This window comes from Lepidochelys olivacea (assembly GCF_965140295.1).
Source record: "Lepidochelys olivacea isolate rLepOli2 genome assembly, chromosome: 12".
Taxonomy (NCBI): Eukaryota; Metazoa; Chordata; order Testudines; family Cheloniidae; genus Lepidochelys; species Lepidochelys olivacea.
In genome coordinates this window covers 22,567,022-22,582,522 of record NC_140422.1, presented here as the reverse complement: position 1 = coordinate 22,582,522, position 15,501 = coordinate 22,567,022, and the positions used below count along the sequence as shown (strand labels likewise).

The 15,501-nt window shown below is 41.0% G+C and overlaps 1 protein-coding gene across 1 annotated transcript in view; it reads left to right on the top strand.

The window, feature by feature from the left end:
• Window positions 1–15,501, top strand: part of LOC311529056 (neural-cadherin-like) — a gene marked incomplete at its 3' end in the record, with an annotated part of 107,034 nt that overhangs the window by 26,541 nt on the left and 64,992 nt on the right. The window contains exons 2-5 of the mRNA XM_084644723.1: window positions 8,853–9,050; window positions 9,428–9,653; window positions 12,355–12,559; window positions 14,099–14,210. Of these exons, the coding sequence (XP_084500849.1) occupies window positions 8,853–9,050; window positions 9,428–9,653; window positions 12,355–12,559; window positions 14,099–14,210 (741 nt within the window). The remainder of the gene's footprint in view (window positions 1–8,852; window positions 9,051–9,427; window positions 9,654–12,354; window positions 12,560–14,098; window positions 14,211–15,501) is intronic.

Below are 15,501 nucleotides of genomic sequence, written 5' to 3'. Positions count from 1 at the left end.
GCACGTGTGGTAAGAACCAGAAATCTATCTGCAGTGAGAAGAACTTGGAATATATAGGGTTAACAAGTTACAATAGGGTATTGTTTTCCAGAGCCCAGAGAGAGACTGGTGATAAACCAATAACCTGTACTCCTTGAACAGGGTTAACAAGGTGGCAATCTAAACTAGATCTTGCCATTCCAAATCCAGATTTTCAAAGGGTCTTAACCCAGCCTCTAATTTAGTGACTGCTATTTTGAGCCTGCAGTCTGTCTGAGAAAACTAAGCTGACCATGGAGTACTTACAAACTTGTGAGAGCTTACAGGAGGTGGGAAAGACTTCTGACCTGTTTTGACAGGTAAGTGATTCCACCTGTCTGGTGGGTTATGTGGGTGAAGTCTGACGTTGGATCTTCCCAAACATCTGCCCAGGCAGATAAGATCTTCCTTATCTGCCTGGGCAGCCTTTTTGTGAGGATTTTTGAGCTATGCTAGCACACTCTAATCCTCTTTTATCACTCTTACTCAGAAATGTTTATTCAATGAATTCCCCTGAGTATTGTGCCCCCCCTCGCCCCTTAACTCTTTGTCACAGCTGAACACACAAGCTGCATCTTCCCCTTTTTCCCAAGGTCTCTCTGGCTGGCTGCCTTGGAACTTTTGGACTCTATCACTCTGTGCAACAGCTTCTCAAACATTTTCCTCTTTTCAGAGTAGCAGCTGTGTTAGTCTGTATCCGCAAAAAGAAAAGGAGGACTTGTGGCACCTTAGAGAGTAACAAATTTATTTGAGCATAAGCTTTTGTGAGCTACAGCCACAAGTACTCATTCTCCTCTTTGAAACCCATCAGTTCCATTTAACCACCGTGGGCATGGGAAATAATATTATCAACGCTTGTTTCCCTTCTACTTCCTACTCTCTGAACACTTTCCCTTGCACTCCTTCTGGATGCTTCTTGTGGTATGTGCCTTAACACTGGCTCCAAGCCAAAGAGGAAGGACCTGTGACTCTCTCCACAGAACTTTCCTCAGCTATGGTCAGGAATCCATCCAGGCTCTCAGCTAGGGTTGTTATGGCTAGATTATAGTATTCTCACCTAAACTTGAGTTTCACATTTTTGTGTGTACCATTAACTGATTTAATTTGGGCTATATATCTTGTATAGTTGGGAGCTTTGGCTCCATAAGCAATTTAATATCAGATTCATATATGATAACTGAGATAATTTATTTTTCAGCTAAAACGTGAATATAGATGCATAATATAGACAATAAAAGAGACAAATTAGTTTTCTGTCAGGAATCTGAACCCTTCTGTCATCTGCCTTTGTAAATACAGAGGATGACGATAAAGAACTGCACAGAATTAACAAGTTTTCTTCACCTCAATTTTCATTGCTCTTTGGAAAGAAAACTCTTTTTCCTCGGTTACACTTATAAAACCCAGTTTGGTTTTATAGGTTTAACTGAGAGAAGAACTTGTCCCACAATGTTCTGTGAGACCCAGCAACAGAACACTTATTTTTACATAGAGGGAGTTCTCTTGGAAAGGCTAGAAAGTACTCAAAGGTCATGGTGGGTTAAGACTCTGGAAGCTATTACTAAGAAACTTAAATTTGACATTGTTAATCACAGCATCAAGGAATTTTCTTTCCTACAATCTACTTACTGGTTGTTTATAGATTGCAGATTATGATAGGGTGTGCTAAATATGCCACTTGCCATCAGACAGAACTTACTAATTATGAAAAGCTCTGAAAAGTTTGCAATAGTCTTTAATATATGATGTGCAAGATGTATTAGTGCTGCTGAGTAAAGGAAGGGATATCAATAAAACGCGTAATTCAGACATAAGCCATTTATTGTAGAGTCAGAAACTCTGTACTTTTTGGAGTGGGATGTAACATTGCAGCCGACAGAGAGGAGGAGAAAGAATGAATGCTGTTGTCCTAACTGAAGTGGCAGACGTTGCTGGGATAATATTCTGCCTCAGTGAGATAACGCTGTTTATAAGATTAGAGAATTTGGTAACACTTTATATTTAGAGCACTAAATACTTAGTTTAGACTTGATTGATGGTTATTTTAGCTTTACTAAGTAAAGTACTTTTAAAGGTGCCCCATATCATTTATAGGGGTGTTGACCCATTTCTTGCAAAGCTAAATTTAAAAAAAATTGCAGAAAAATATTCTGAAATTACCAGGTAAAATATTAACAGACCATTTTTAGATGTATGCTGTGGTCTGCTTTGGGTTCATGTCTTGCTCTGCATATACGAATATATAACTTTTATCTCTGAGGTATAGTTTCTTGTTACTAGGACTTATGTGAATATATTGTGGGAGAAAATAGCTCATAGACCTGATTTTCCTTTCATGTACACCAGTGGAGCCCCAATAACTTTAGTAGAGTTAGTCCAGTTTTGAACCAGTGTAAGTGAAAGGAAAATTTGGACCCTATATCTCTTTCTGCTTTTGTTGGCTGATCTACTGTCCATCCTTACTGCATCTCATGTCAGAGTTAGATATGCTTAGTGGTGAACATGAAGAGATCGCAGCAGCCACAGCATTCCTAAAAAGTCATTTGCATATCTGTAAAGCAACCTGGTTTCCTTGCTGGATTATTTATGAAACATGTGGTAGTAGTTTGTAGCCAATCAGAGTAATTGGCATTTAATTTAATAACAATACCCATATAAATGTAACCCATGTTTGTTATGCATAGTGTTCTGACAACATATACTTCCTCCTGCAGTGATCCTGTTATACAATGTGAGCTTTCGTTTGGGCCCATAGCTTCTCTGTTTACTAGCATTTCAGAATTCAGAAAAGAACTGAAAGATAAAGGGTCTGGAACTAGATCGAAAATTCAGAGTTAATCTCTTGCAAAACAGCTAAAGAATAGTTTTATTAGTTTAGCTAAAGGGAATACTCCTGTTAATAAATGTATATGACTGTAAAATACTTCTTATTATTTGATACAAGCAGGGCTTGGTGAATCTATTCAACCAAGACAAGCAGGAATAATTAATTTCTGGGCAAGTTCTAGCAACTTCTACAGAAAATAAGATTTTATTAAAATATGTATTTCTAGCCATCCTGATTGTGAAGATAACTTTCCAAATGGCAACTGAGTGTGAACTGATGCAGTGAGCCTCAATATCTTAATGAGTGTGGCATAAGTACTGTTGTAGGAGTATGTCACAGGGTTTAAGGCCAGAAGGGACCACCTTATCTTCTAGTCTGACCTCCTGTATATGACAGGCCACCAACACCACCCAGTATCTGCACACTAAACCCATCAACTGAAATAAGACTAAAGTAAATGAAAACAAGAGGAGACTAGACTGTTATATGCATAGGCAGAGAATAGGAGGGACCGAGGTACACCAGTGCTCGAGGCCTCTGCACTGGCAGGGAAATTTTTAAGTGAGATATACCCAGATGATCCTGCAAATCACCCACACTCACATGCTGGAGAGGAAGGCAAAAAATCCCCAAGGTCACTGCCAATCTGACCTGGGGGGGAATTCCTTCTGAACCCCACATGTGGTGATCAGTTAGACACTAAGCATGGGAGCAAGAACCAGCCAGCCAAGCACCTGAGGAAGATAGTGCACGGGGTCACCTCAGAGTCCTGTTCCTCCATGTCCACTGTCCAATCTCCAGCTGTGGCCATCCTTGATGCATCAGAAGAAAGAGATTTAAAAACTTCCCAGAATGCATTGGGAGAAAAAAATCTCTTCCCAACAGCTGCCGGTGGCCATCCGAAGCATGAGCTCTTGGAACGTAAGATATAAACTAGAGCTGTTGCATGATTAAAAAAATTAATCACAATTAATCGCACAATTAGTCGCACTGTTAAACAATAATAGAATACCATTTATTTAAATATTTTTGGATGTTTTCTACATTTCCAAATCTATTGATTTCAGTTACAACATAGAATACAAAGTGTTCAGTGCTCACTTTATATTTATTTTTGATTAAAAATATTTGCACTGTAAAAAATCAAAAGAAAAAGTATTGTTCAGTTCACCTAACACAAGTACTGTAGTGCAATCTCTTTATCATGAAAGTTGAACTTACAAATGTAGAATTATGTAAAAAAATCTGCATTAAAAATAAAACAGTGTAAAATTTTAGAGCCTGCAAGTCCACTCAGTCCTACTTCTTGATCAGCCAATCAAGTTTGTTTACATTTGCAGGAGATAGTGCTGCCTTCTTACTGTTTACGTCACCTGAAAGTGAGAACAGGCATTCACATGGCACTGTTGTAGCAGGCGTCGCAAAATATTTACGTGCCAGATGCGCTAAAGATTCATACGTCCCTTCATGCTTCAACCACAATTCCAGAGGACATGTGTCCATGCTTATGACAGGTTCTGCTCGATAACAATCCAAAGCAGTGTGGACTGACACAGGTTCATTTTCATCATCTGAGTCAGATGCCACCAGCAGAAGGTTGATTTTCCTTTTTGGTGGTTCGGGTTCTGTAGTTTCCGCATAGGAGAGTTGCTCTTTTAAGATGTCTGAAAGCATGCTCCACACCTCATCACTCTCAGATTTTGGAAGGCACTTCAGATTCTTGGGTCAAGTGCTGTAGCTATCTTTAGAAATCTCACATTGGTACCTTCTTTGCGTTTTGTCAAATCTGCAGTGAAAGTTTTCTTAAAACGAACAACATGCTGGGTCATCATTCAAAACTGTTATAATATGAAATATATGGCAGAATGTAGGTAAAACACAGAGCAGGAGACATACAATTCTCCCCCAAGAAGTTCAGTCACAAATTTAATTAACACATTCTTTTTTTAATGAGCGTCATCAGCATGGAAGCAAGTCCTCTGGAATGGTGGCCAAAGCATGAAGGGGCATACAAATGTTTAGCATATCTGGCATGTAAATACCTTGCAATGCCAGCTAGAAAAGTGCTATGTGAACATCTGTTCTCACTTTCAGGTGACATTGTAAATAAGAAGCCGGTAGCATTATCTCCCATAAATGTAAACAAACTTGTTTCTCTTAAACTTGTAGGGTCTGAAGTTTTACATTGTTTTGGTTTTGAGTGCAGTTATGTAACAAAGAAACTACATTTGTAAGTTGCACTTTCATGATAAAGAGATTGCACTACAGTACTTGTATGAGGTGAATTGAAAACCACTATTTATTTTATCATTTTTAAGGTGCAAATATTTTTGTAATAAAAATAATATAAAGTGAGCACTGTACACTTTGTATTTTGTGTTGTAACTGAAATCAATATATATGAAAATGTAGAAAAACATCCAAAATATTTAATAAATATCAATTGGTATTCTATTGTTTAACAGTGTGATTAAAACCACGATTAATTAATCACGATTAATTTTTTTGAGTTAATCACATGAGTTAACTGTGATTAATTGACAGCCCTAATATAAACCGGAAGTGAGCCCCAGGGCTGTTGAGTCCTGCCTCTTACCATTACGAGCAACCCCATCATACTGTAGCACTCAGAAATCTGTCCAGTTCTCTCAAAACTAATTGAGTTATTTGCTCCCACAACTTCTATTGGGGTTCCAGAACCTCACCCCTCTGTTAGTTAGAAACCTTCTTCTAATTTCAAGCCTTAATTTGTACGTGGCCAGTTTATATCCGTTTGTTTTTGTGCCAATATTGTCCTTTAGCTTAAACAGCTTTTCACCCTCCCTGGTATTTACCTCCAGTGTATTTATAGAGAGCAGTCATATCTCCTTTCTTTTTGTGAGATTAAACAAGCTAAACTCTTCCAGTCTCCTCTCATGAGAAAGGTCCTCCATTCCCCTGATCATCCTAGTAGGGTAGGAGCAGCTGCAGCTGGTCAGGGAGAGGAGGACAGGGGTACAGGCCACTTATGTAAAGGTGGCTGCCACTCTCAGGAGTAGGGTGCCATGGGAGAAGAGCAACTTCCTTCATCCCTTAGGTCAGGAAGCCCTTGGATGGGGATGGGGCAGCCATCCTAGCTGAGAGCTGCTTGTGTGTAGAAGTCCCCACTAAGGTTGCCAACCCACCACCCCAGTTTTTCTGGGAGTCTCCCGGAATCACGCCCTATTTCCTGGAGGCTACTGAAGCCAAACCGGGAGATTTTAGGCTGCTAAAGTCCGGTGGTGTAGTGCGGCTAAGGCAGGCTCCCTATCTGTCCTGGCTCTGCGCCACTCCCAGAAGCAGCCGGCATGTCCCTGTGGCCCCTGGGGGGGAGCATGGGAGTCTCTGTGCTCTGCCCCCACCCCAAGCACCGACTCAGCAGCTCCCATTGGCCAGGAACTGCGGCCAATGAAAGCTGCGGATGCAGTGCCTGCAGGCAGGGGCAACTCGTGGAGCCTCTTGCTTCCGCCCCCAGAGGCTGCAGGGATGTGCTGGCCACTTCTGGGAGTGGCGCGGGGCCGGGGCCAGGGCAGGGGATGGTGCCCAGGAGCCGCCCGAGGTAAGCACCACCCGGCTGGAGCCTGCACCCTTCACCCCCTCCCACATCCCAATCCCCTGCCCCAGCCCTGAGACCCCTCTCAGAGCCAGCACCCCAAATCCCCTCCTGCACCCCCAGCTCCTGTCCCAGCCCTGAGCCCCCTCCTGCACCCAAACTCCCTCCCAGAGCCTGCACCCCAATCCCCTGCCCTAGCCCTGAGCCCCATCCCAAAGCCCACACCCCCTCCTGCACCCCAACCCCCTGCCCCAGGCTTTGCCCAGAGCCCCCTCCCACCTCCAACCCCCTTGGCCCCAGCCCGGAGCCCGCACCCCCTCCTGCACTTCAACCCCCTGCCCCAGCCCAGTGAAAGTGAGTGAGAGTGGGGGAGAGCGAGCAACAGAGGGAGGGGGGATGGAGTGAGCAGGGTCAGGCTTTGGAGAAGGGGCAGGGTTGGGGTCTCTGGGGCGGGGCAGGGGGTGGAGCAAGTGTGTCTGGGTTTTTGTGATTAGACGGTTGGCAACCCTAGTCCCCACCAATGCTACTGTGTCACAGCAGCAGAGAGCTGTTTTTCCAATGTATCATTGGGCTCTTCTGGGATGGGGGTGGCAGAGATCCCCCAATACAAAGCTCTTTGCGGGGTCAAGTGGGGCCACACACACACAGCTTTTGGCGGCAGGTTGCAGAAGAATTTCCCGCTTCAGCTCTGTTTAGGTGGATGGTGTGGTCTGGGAACCTTCCCTTGTACTGCTCCCATTGGCTAGAATAGCAGGCATAGGGATAACTGCTGATAGTCTTCAGGCTGGTTGGGATCTCCTTGCTCCTTAGTCCACTGTTCCGTTTTTTTGGTGGGCTCAGGTATGTCCCTGGAGGAGGGAGATCTCACATCTAGCCACCCCTGAATAGGGCTGTGTGTGTGGAACCGGACAAATTTATTGGGGTTAAATGGCTTCCCACCACTAATTCACTGTGGAAGAGGGTCCTGCATATATTATTTTATATGGGGGTGAGTTGGCCCACCATTAATATATTGTGGGAGACACCAAATTATTTCTTTAGTGGGGTGAAGGCCCAGCATTCATTGATTTATTGGGGCAGCATTTATTGGGGCACAAAGTTCAGCTGCTGCGAGACCAAAGGCTTTAGGCCCAAGCCGTGGGGGTCCCCAGAGAAAGGAAGACAGAGTAGGATGGGGAGGGGGCTATAGAGTGGTATTGCACTTGGTGCTGGTGTATTTCAGCCTGGCAAGTAGTAATACTCCTCAGGCTGGTAGGTGCTGGCCACATTTTTTTCAAGATCTGGGTACATCTAGTCATCCGTCAGTCCAAGAAGTGGATTTATAATCTCCTGAGAAGAAAGCAGCTCTATTTAACACTGCTTAGTGTAAACTTTGAATCACTGAAGATGGTTAAGAGTTGTAATGTATATTCAGTAAGTATATTTCTACATGGAGCTGGTTGCTGTTGGTAACAATAATAAGGAAACATTTAGGAATAGAAATATCTAGGGCAAGTATTTATAAGTTACAAGAATGTATGGATTTATTCAGCAGTTTATCAATAATTAGTGGAGGAGTTCTGCTCTGCTTTCCTTTGAGCTGGGATTCTAGCGCTACCTCTTAGTATTCAAAAGAATTTTTCACAAAGAGTATTTTCCCATTTTGTCATCTCTAACTTTTACTTTTGAGCCCTTACCCCTGGTTCAGGCACTGAAAAGTTAAGAAGAGTTTCTTATATCAGAAAATATTTTCCCTTTTTTGTCACTCTTTTCTGACCATCTGAGTGCTGGTGTGAGTCACTATTTCAAGAGTTCTAATGCTTTCATTGGCTGGGTTAATGGTGACAGAGGTATAGCTCGTGCATACCCACTTGTTAATTATCTATCTTCTCTTTATGGATTAGAGAAGAATTAAAAGGGTTCCATTTTTGGTTTTGAAACAATCTATTTGATTGTCATAAAAGGTAAAAATCTGATGAGTCTTTCACTGAAGTTGTCAACTGATAACATCAATAAGGATAGTAGAGCTGATCAAAAATGCAGAGAAATTTTTGTAGACATTTCAAATTTTTTAAAATTTCCAATTTCTCTGTCAATGAAAAAGGCAGAAAATGTTTCTTGAAAAATTTTTACAAAAAATTTTCTTAGAAAAGTCATTTTTTTGACCCGTTCTAATAAGTCGTATTGACAGAATATAATGAACCTGATCCTGCAGTTGACAGCATTTGGGCTGACTGTTGTGTCCTGATGGAGCCCCACTGAAGTCAGTGTCTCTACTCACAGGTACAGGAGTCCATCTGCATGCTCTCAGTTGCATATTGGGGCCTACAAAAGTAATTTTTTCTATTAAACTGGATCCCATAGAAACAATATTTAGGAATAATACTATATCCCAGCTATTTTCAGTGCTTATAGTTAGTGTGCTAACTAATCCTTTGTTTGTCCATTAACCATCAGGAAAGGAATGGTACTTGCTGCGTTTAGAACTTACTGTGACAGATGTGAATGACAATGCACCTGAATGGGCCATGGATCCTTTCCCGTTCTTGGCCGTGGTATCTCCTAAAGCTGCAGCAGGTACTAACGTGTATAAGCTTCTTGCTGTGGATGGAGATGAAGGGGTCCATGGAGCTGTAGAATACTTTCTCTTGGAAGGTAAATTAAAAGGATATGTACACGCACATACACATACACAGAATCACTACCCTGGCTTCTTCCTCTCCACCCCCATGTCCTTCTGACAGAACTCATCCTGTGGATCTCCTGTAGCACAAAGTGAGCTTGAAGTACAGACTCACTGATAACCTCTCATCTACTGGAGGGGCTCTCAGGAAACTCCAGCAATAGTTTAAAACTGGCCACCTTTAGCAGAGGGCTCTAGCAGCACTGCCCATCCCCAGCGATGAATTGGTTTCTCTGGGGTAGCCATGCATGTTTTTCCATATGGCAGGTTCTAGTGGGAGTTTTTCTCCCAATTTTACTCCAGTCAAAATTTTCCTGACAACAGTCTCTGGGTTTATATTTCTACTTAGGTGGAGAAGACAGATTTGAGGTCGAGAAGGACAGTGGTTGGATTAAAACAACAGGTTTGCCACTAGTGAAGGACAGGGAATACCTAATGACTGTGTTAGCAGTGGATAAACTTGGTAATAAAGGGTCTCCTGCTTCTGTTTCTGTGATTGCGGGGCTTCGACCACCACAATTTACCAACATATCCTATATTGCTTATGTTCCTGAAAACACGCTCCAAGGAAAATCGTAAGTACCAGTTAAAAGTCATACTAGTACCAGTTAATAGCAGGGGTTATAGCGCAGACTACTAGCTTAACCTTGATATAATCATCCAGAAGCCTTCACGTTATTTGCAGTTTGCAGACAGATATGATGAATGGCTATTAGTTATCCTGGAGAAAGGAGTATCTAAGATAGATATAGTTTGATTTGTTGTGTAGTCATCATTTTATGTGGAAAAGTAGTGGGGAAGAATGAGATGTTCATATTTGTAAAGGATGTTAGTAATAATAGATAGGAGAAACTGGTTGTGCCTATTTTTAAAAATGACCTCAAAGACAAATTAGAAGCATTAAACAAGAAGGGAAAATATTCTTTATGTATTCTTCCAGTTCAGGATCTGTGTTGATGTTTGGAAAAGTGACAAGTTCCTCACATGAAAACCAGAAAAAGCAAAAGGCTGTGAATGCTGCTTTCCTTGCTGGGCAAAAATGAAGATACCACAAAGCTTGGTCATTTGATTTTCCATTCTGTTGTCTTATCATGCCAGTGTACATATCACCAAAAATTCTGACATCATAATTTGCGCAGAGTAAGCCCACTGGCAGACCGGGCCAGTTTGTTTACTTGCTGCGTCCACAGGTTCGGCCGATCGCAGCTCCCACTGGCTGCGGTTCGCCGTCCCAGGCCAATGGGGGCTGTGGGAAGCGGCGCAGGCTAAGGGCTGTGCTGGCCGCCACATCCCGCAGTCCCCATTGGCCGGGAGTGGCAAACCGCGGCCAGTGGGAGCCACTATCGGCCGGACCTGTGGACGCAGCAAGTAAACAAACTGGCCCGGCCCGCCAGGGGGCTTACTCTGGCAGGCCATGTGCCAAAAGTTGCTGATCCCTGGTCTAGCACAATGAGGTCCTGGTCCATGATTAGGGCTGCTAGGTGCTATAGTAATACAAATAATAAATAAAACAAACAAGATATGACCTATCACAACCTTTGGCAATACCTCAAAATTTCAACCACAATATCAGATCTTCTGAAAGAAGTCATTGCCAGCAGTATGCAAGTATTCGGGAAGAAAGTACTCATATAAACTGAGATGTATCAATCTCTGCAAATCCTCATGGGATGATTTCTGTGCTATGAATGGTACAAAAATCCAAACTGGAAAAGATTGTATAAATATTGCTCACAGAGAATGATTATGAAACTCATAAGGACCCACTTCTGAATGCCTATATCTTAAAGGAACAGAAAACACTGTGCCTATGTGTTTGGCAAATTGGCAAACACACAAATAACTGGGCATGTAATTGCATTTGCACACCAACATTTGGTGTATATAAAAGCATTAAAGCTATTGCATGCTGAAATGGGAGCACTGAAAACAAGTGGATGTGCTCTCGGCATTATCAAACAGCATTTGTCCCAGTCTAAGAGAGCAATTGCACTTTCTATAGGATTAGAACCAAACCATACCCACCACCTTAGTAACGTATTTGCAATGGAATCATTAATAATTTATTGAAAGGTATAATGTTTTTATTCGCCATCTCATGCAAATCAAGGGCCTGATCCTGCTCTTCCTTGGAGCTTGGGGGAATCTTCTTTCACAAGGCTCTTAGCACCTTGCATGATCAGGCAACAAATGGCTGAGGGATGTATTTTCTATTTGAAATACTCAAAATGTTTCTTTTGTAATTTTTCTTCTTTTAAAATTGTATTAAATATCTACAAAGTTAAAGATGGTCACAAACCTCAACACGATCAGCACTGACAGCATGCACCAACAAAAGAGGTCAAATTGAGAATACATTTTTTTGAAAATGTTGTAAGACAACATTACTTAGTTTTGCAGATCAAGAGGTTTTCAAAATACTAATAAAGTTCAGATCCATAGTTCTGGGTATTTATTTTAAAGGAATTGAACTTTGAAGGTTCTCCCATATAAATATATTGGCCCCTATTTAAAAAACTGATATGGGCCACTAGTAGCTCACTATGAGTGAGTGAAGTAGTGTGCTACTTTGACTCTGTCCCTTTCCCACTGAAGTCAGTACATGACCCCCATCGATTTTATTGGAAACAGGATAGCAGATTTAAAGAATCTCACTTTTATCTTTTAAGGTCCTTCATATGGCCTTATATCTTAAATATACTGTATTACTGACCTGCTTTTTCCTTTTGTAGCAGCTAGCTCTTCAAACATTAAGATCCTCTGATCAGGACAGGAAATTAACTGTTTCCTTATTAGGCTAAATCCTTTGGCTCTTGATTTAACTTTATTTCCCTAACTGAAAATCATTGCAACATGTTGTCATGGCAGACTAAGCAAATTCAGTTAAAACTAAAACAAAATCCTCCCTTTATAGCCTGGATGGATTTTTAATCCTTAGTATATCATATTCCCAAGGTTCTAGCTTTTACCTGTTTTGCCTCAAGATAGCAGGTCTGAGGAGCATTTTATAAAAATAGCATCCAGTCCTGTAGTCTTGAGATACAATCCTCATTTACTACAGTGAGTTTTGCTTACATCAGGCATGCAGGACTGGGTTTGCAATTTATTGCATTTTTGCCATATTCTGGTATTTCAGAATTCTAATACTCAACATCACAATGTTAGGGAAAATAAATATAAGAGGTTTATTTTTGTGGATAAGAACATCAGAGAGGAAAATGGTAATTTTGTGCTGATGTCTTTTCTCTTCGCTTTTTGCTTTTCATTTTGATCCAGATTTCTTACAGTCTCTGCTTTGTCATATCAAAACAATTCCCTGAACTACAATTTGCTAACTAATCCTAGTGGCCTGTTCAGCATCCGTCAGGCGACAGGAGAGATCAGCTTGACTCGAAGTGTGGATTATGAGAGTGACCAGCACCAATACTTGCTTCTGATCGGAGCAACAGAAAGCCAAGAGCAGTTTAGCAGTGTAGCTGAGGTAACACCACATCCTTCTGCTTTGATCAGGACAGCCATGATTTTCCTGCACTTTATCCAGGTTCTTCCAGATTCTTCATCGCTTTAGTTCCCATGCCCTCCTTTCTACCTCACATTCTGTCCCACTGTACTCCTAGTCTTTGTGTTGTGTCCCTGTCTCTGGTTGAGGCAAGAGCCCATTAATGCTGCTCCTGAAATGATCCATTCATGTAAGATGCTTCCTTCCTCTTCAGGAGATGAGTTTACTGACTCTGCACAATGCCCAGCCCTTGCCTGCTCAGAGGGGAAGAAATATCACCAGTCCAGAAGTGATGCCAGTATCCTTGTTCTAAACTGGCATACAGAGCATGGTGTATATTCTACAGCATTTTCATTTAAAAAGCAGAGAATATGAACACAGAATGATTTTTATCTTAAAGAATGGGGAACAATCTTATAAGTAATGAAGGAATGGTAATTTTTAATGCATATATTGTATCTACAAGACATCAAGTCACAGTACTCTTAAAAGTCTTTCTAAAGGTGAAAAAATCATTGAAATACAGATTAGCAGAAGTGTACATAAATTATTTATTTATTAGAGACCAGGAACTTGTGCTAAGCACTGTACAGTCATGTAACAAAGACACATTCCCTGCCCCAAAGAGCTTACAATTTAAGTATAAGATGCGAGACAACGGGGACACAATAAAAAGACAGGGGAACACAAGGAAACAATGAGATGACATTGGCCAGCATGGTAAGCAGAGGTCTGAGCATACAGTCTGCTGATAACCTTTGTTGATTGTTTTATAGGCATCTCAGCAGAGAAGAGTTTTAAGATAGTATTTGAAAGAGGACAATGAGGTGGCTTTGTGAATACATAGTGTGTGATTCTAATTTTACTTACAATCTCTTTACACTGGTGTAGCTTCATTGGCTTCTGTGGAGGTACTCCTGATTTGCATTGGTCTAAGTTAGAGGAGAATTAAACCCATAATATTTGTTTTAGGGGAATGAAAACATTTTATAATACCATTAGGAGTCAGAATTTGACCTCTAGTCCATATTTTTACCTCCTGATTTACACCAGTGTCTTTGAGTTAAAAATCTGGTCTCAGCAAATTTATACTGTTAAAAGTGTAATATGCTTGGCAGAAGAATTAGTTGCTTTAGTATTTACAGTGGTAGAAATAATAAAAATGTATTGCAAGATGCACTAGTGAAAAAGAATGCTAAGAAAACGGAGAATCCATTGGCCCTGTAATTAAATAGGAAAATAGCAGTCAATGTCCATGAGGAAAAAATGGAAAAATCTTGCAGTAGAAGAATTTTTGGATATGACAGTTGCGACTACTTAAGAATTTCTGTCTAACATAAAGACAGTTCTCAGCAGGAAATGAACAATCTAAAAAAATGGCTTTTCCTATGGGCTATAGCTTCTGAAATCCTCTAAGATGATTATTTTTGGAAAATCCTTGCATCAGATATATCTATACCAGTGAAGACATGGCTCTGATCCTCTTTGATACTACTTAATGCTCTCATTTCTTCCATTCAGGTTTTGGTTGTAATCACAGATGAGAATGATTGTGCCCCAGAATTCCAGCAGTCAATCTACAGCAAAGACAATGTTCCTGAAACAGTTCCCATGACAACTGTACTTCTGCAAGGTTAGCACTTTAAAATCTATTCACTACAGTCAGTATGAGAATTGTTTTCTGCTGCTAATTAGAATTTTCCCTCTGAAGCACCAAGCCGTCAATTCTAGGGTGGGATGCGCAAAAGCTTTGAGGAGGTACTTGGCACCTTGCAGAATTGGTTCACAAGCATAAACTGCTCTGCCCTGTGCACAGCTGAAAGAAGCTGGGAGAGGGAGGAGAAAGGAAGGAAACAAATCTTTTCTGTAGGATTATGAAGTGGCAGTGCAGATGCTGTGGCTGCTATTACATCCTCAGAGTTGCAGTAGCCCAGCAGCTGCTGTCTCTGTTTCTGAAGGATGGAGATGGTCAGAAGTTGTGAGTCCATCAACCCATCTCTTCTGTGCACCTTTGAAACCACCCTGTGTACTGGGACAGAGGGAATCCTCATGGAACACAGCTCCATGGTGCACAGAGCCTCTGTGGGCTGTCCACATGCTGTATCCTCCCCATCCCATTCCACTGAACTACACCAGTTCTCCTGTATTCAGGGCCTTTTGCGTGTATGCATTTGTGTTTAGGTGAGTGAGGGGAGCAAAATTTTGCCAAATAACCAAATAAATCACTTTTAAATTATGCAGTTCTGTGTAATGCATGAAATGGCAAAAAAAAAAAATCAAAGTATTTATATAAATAAGGGCAGAGTCTGGAAGAAAAGCAGATTTACATCAAAATAAACAATTGCATTTGTGTTTAAGGCTATTCCTTCAGTTAAGTTTTCCTATGATTTGAAAAGTATACACAGGTTAAAATAGCAAATTATTAGATAATTGAAAACCGATCTCTTGAATGGGAAATGAAATTTATAATCTAGTAATGTGTTACTTTAGATTGTGTATTTAAGAGCATATTTAATTTTATACTTGAGTAGTCTAATTGAACTCTGTACGACCACTCTTGTATATGAAGCTAATCATGTGTTTGCAGGAGGCAAGCCTGTTGGGGACAAAGTAAATTTGGGTGAGTGGTGCAAATCAGGTGGGCATGAGAATATAAGTACCTACATAGGAAGAAGACTTTTGATAGTAGAGGGCTATTTAGCAGACAAAAGCATAACAATGGGTGGAAGTAGCCAAGCAATTGAATGCCTTACTCTGAAGGATTACTTGTAGATATAAATATTGAGTGTTGAAGTAAAAAATGTGCTTTTTTTACAGCTTGTGTTCAAACCATAGTTAATCAGTATGAAATATGCTATATCCTATACTACTTAAAAAGATATTTCAAGCACCACATGTTAAAATAAATGTTATTACTGTTATTT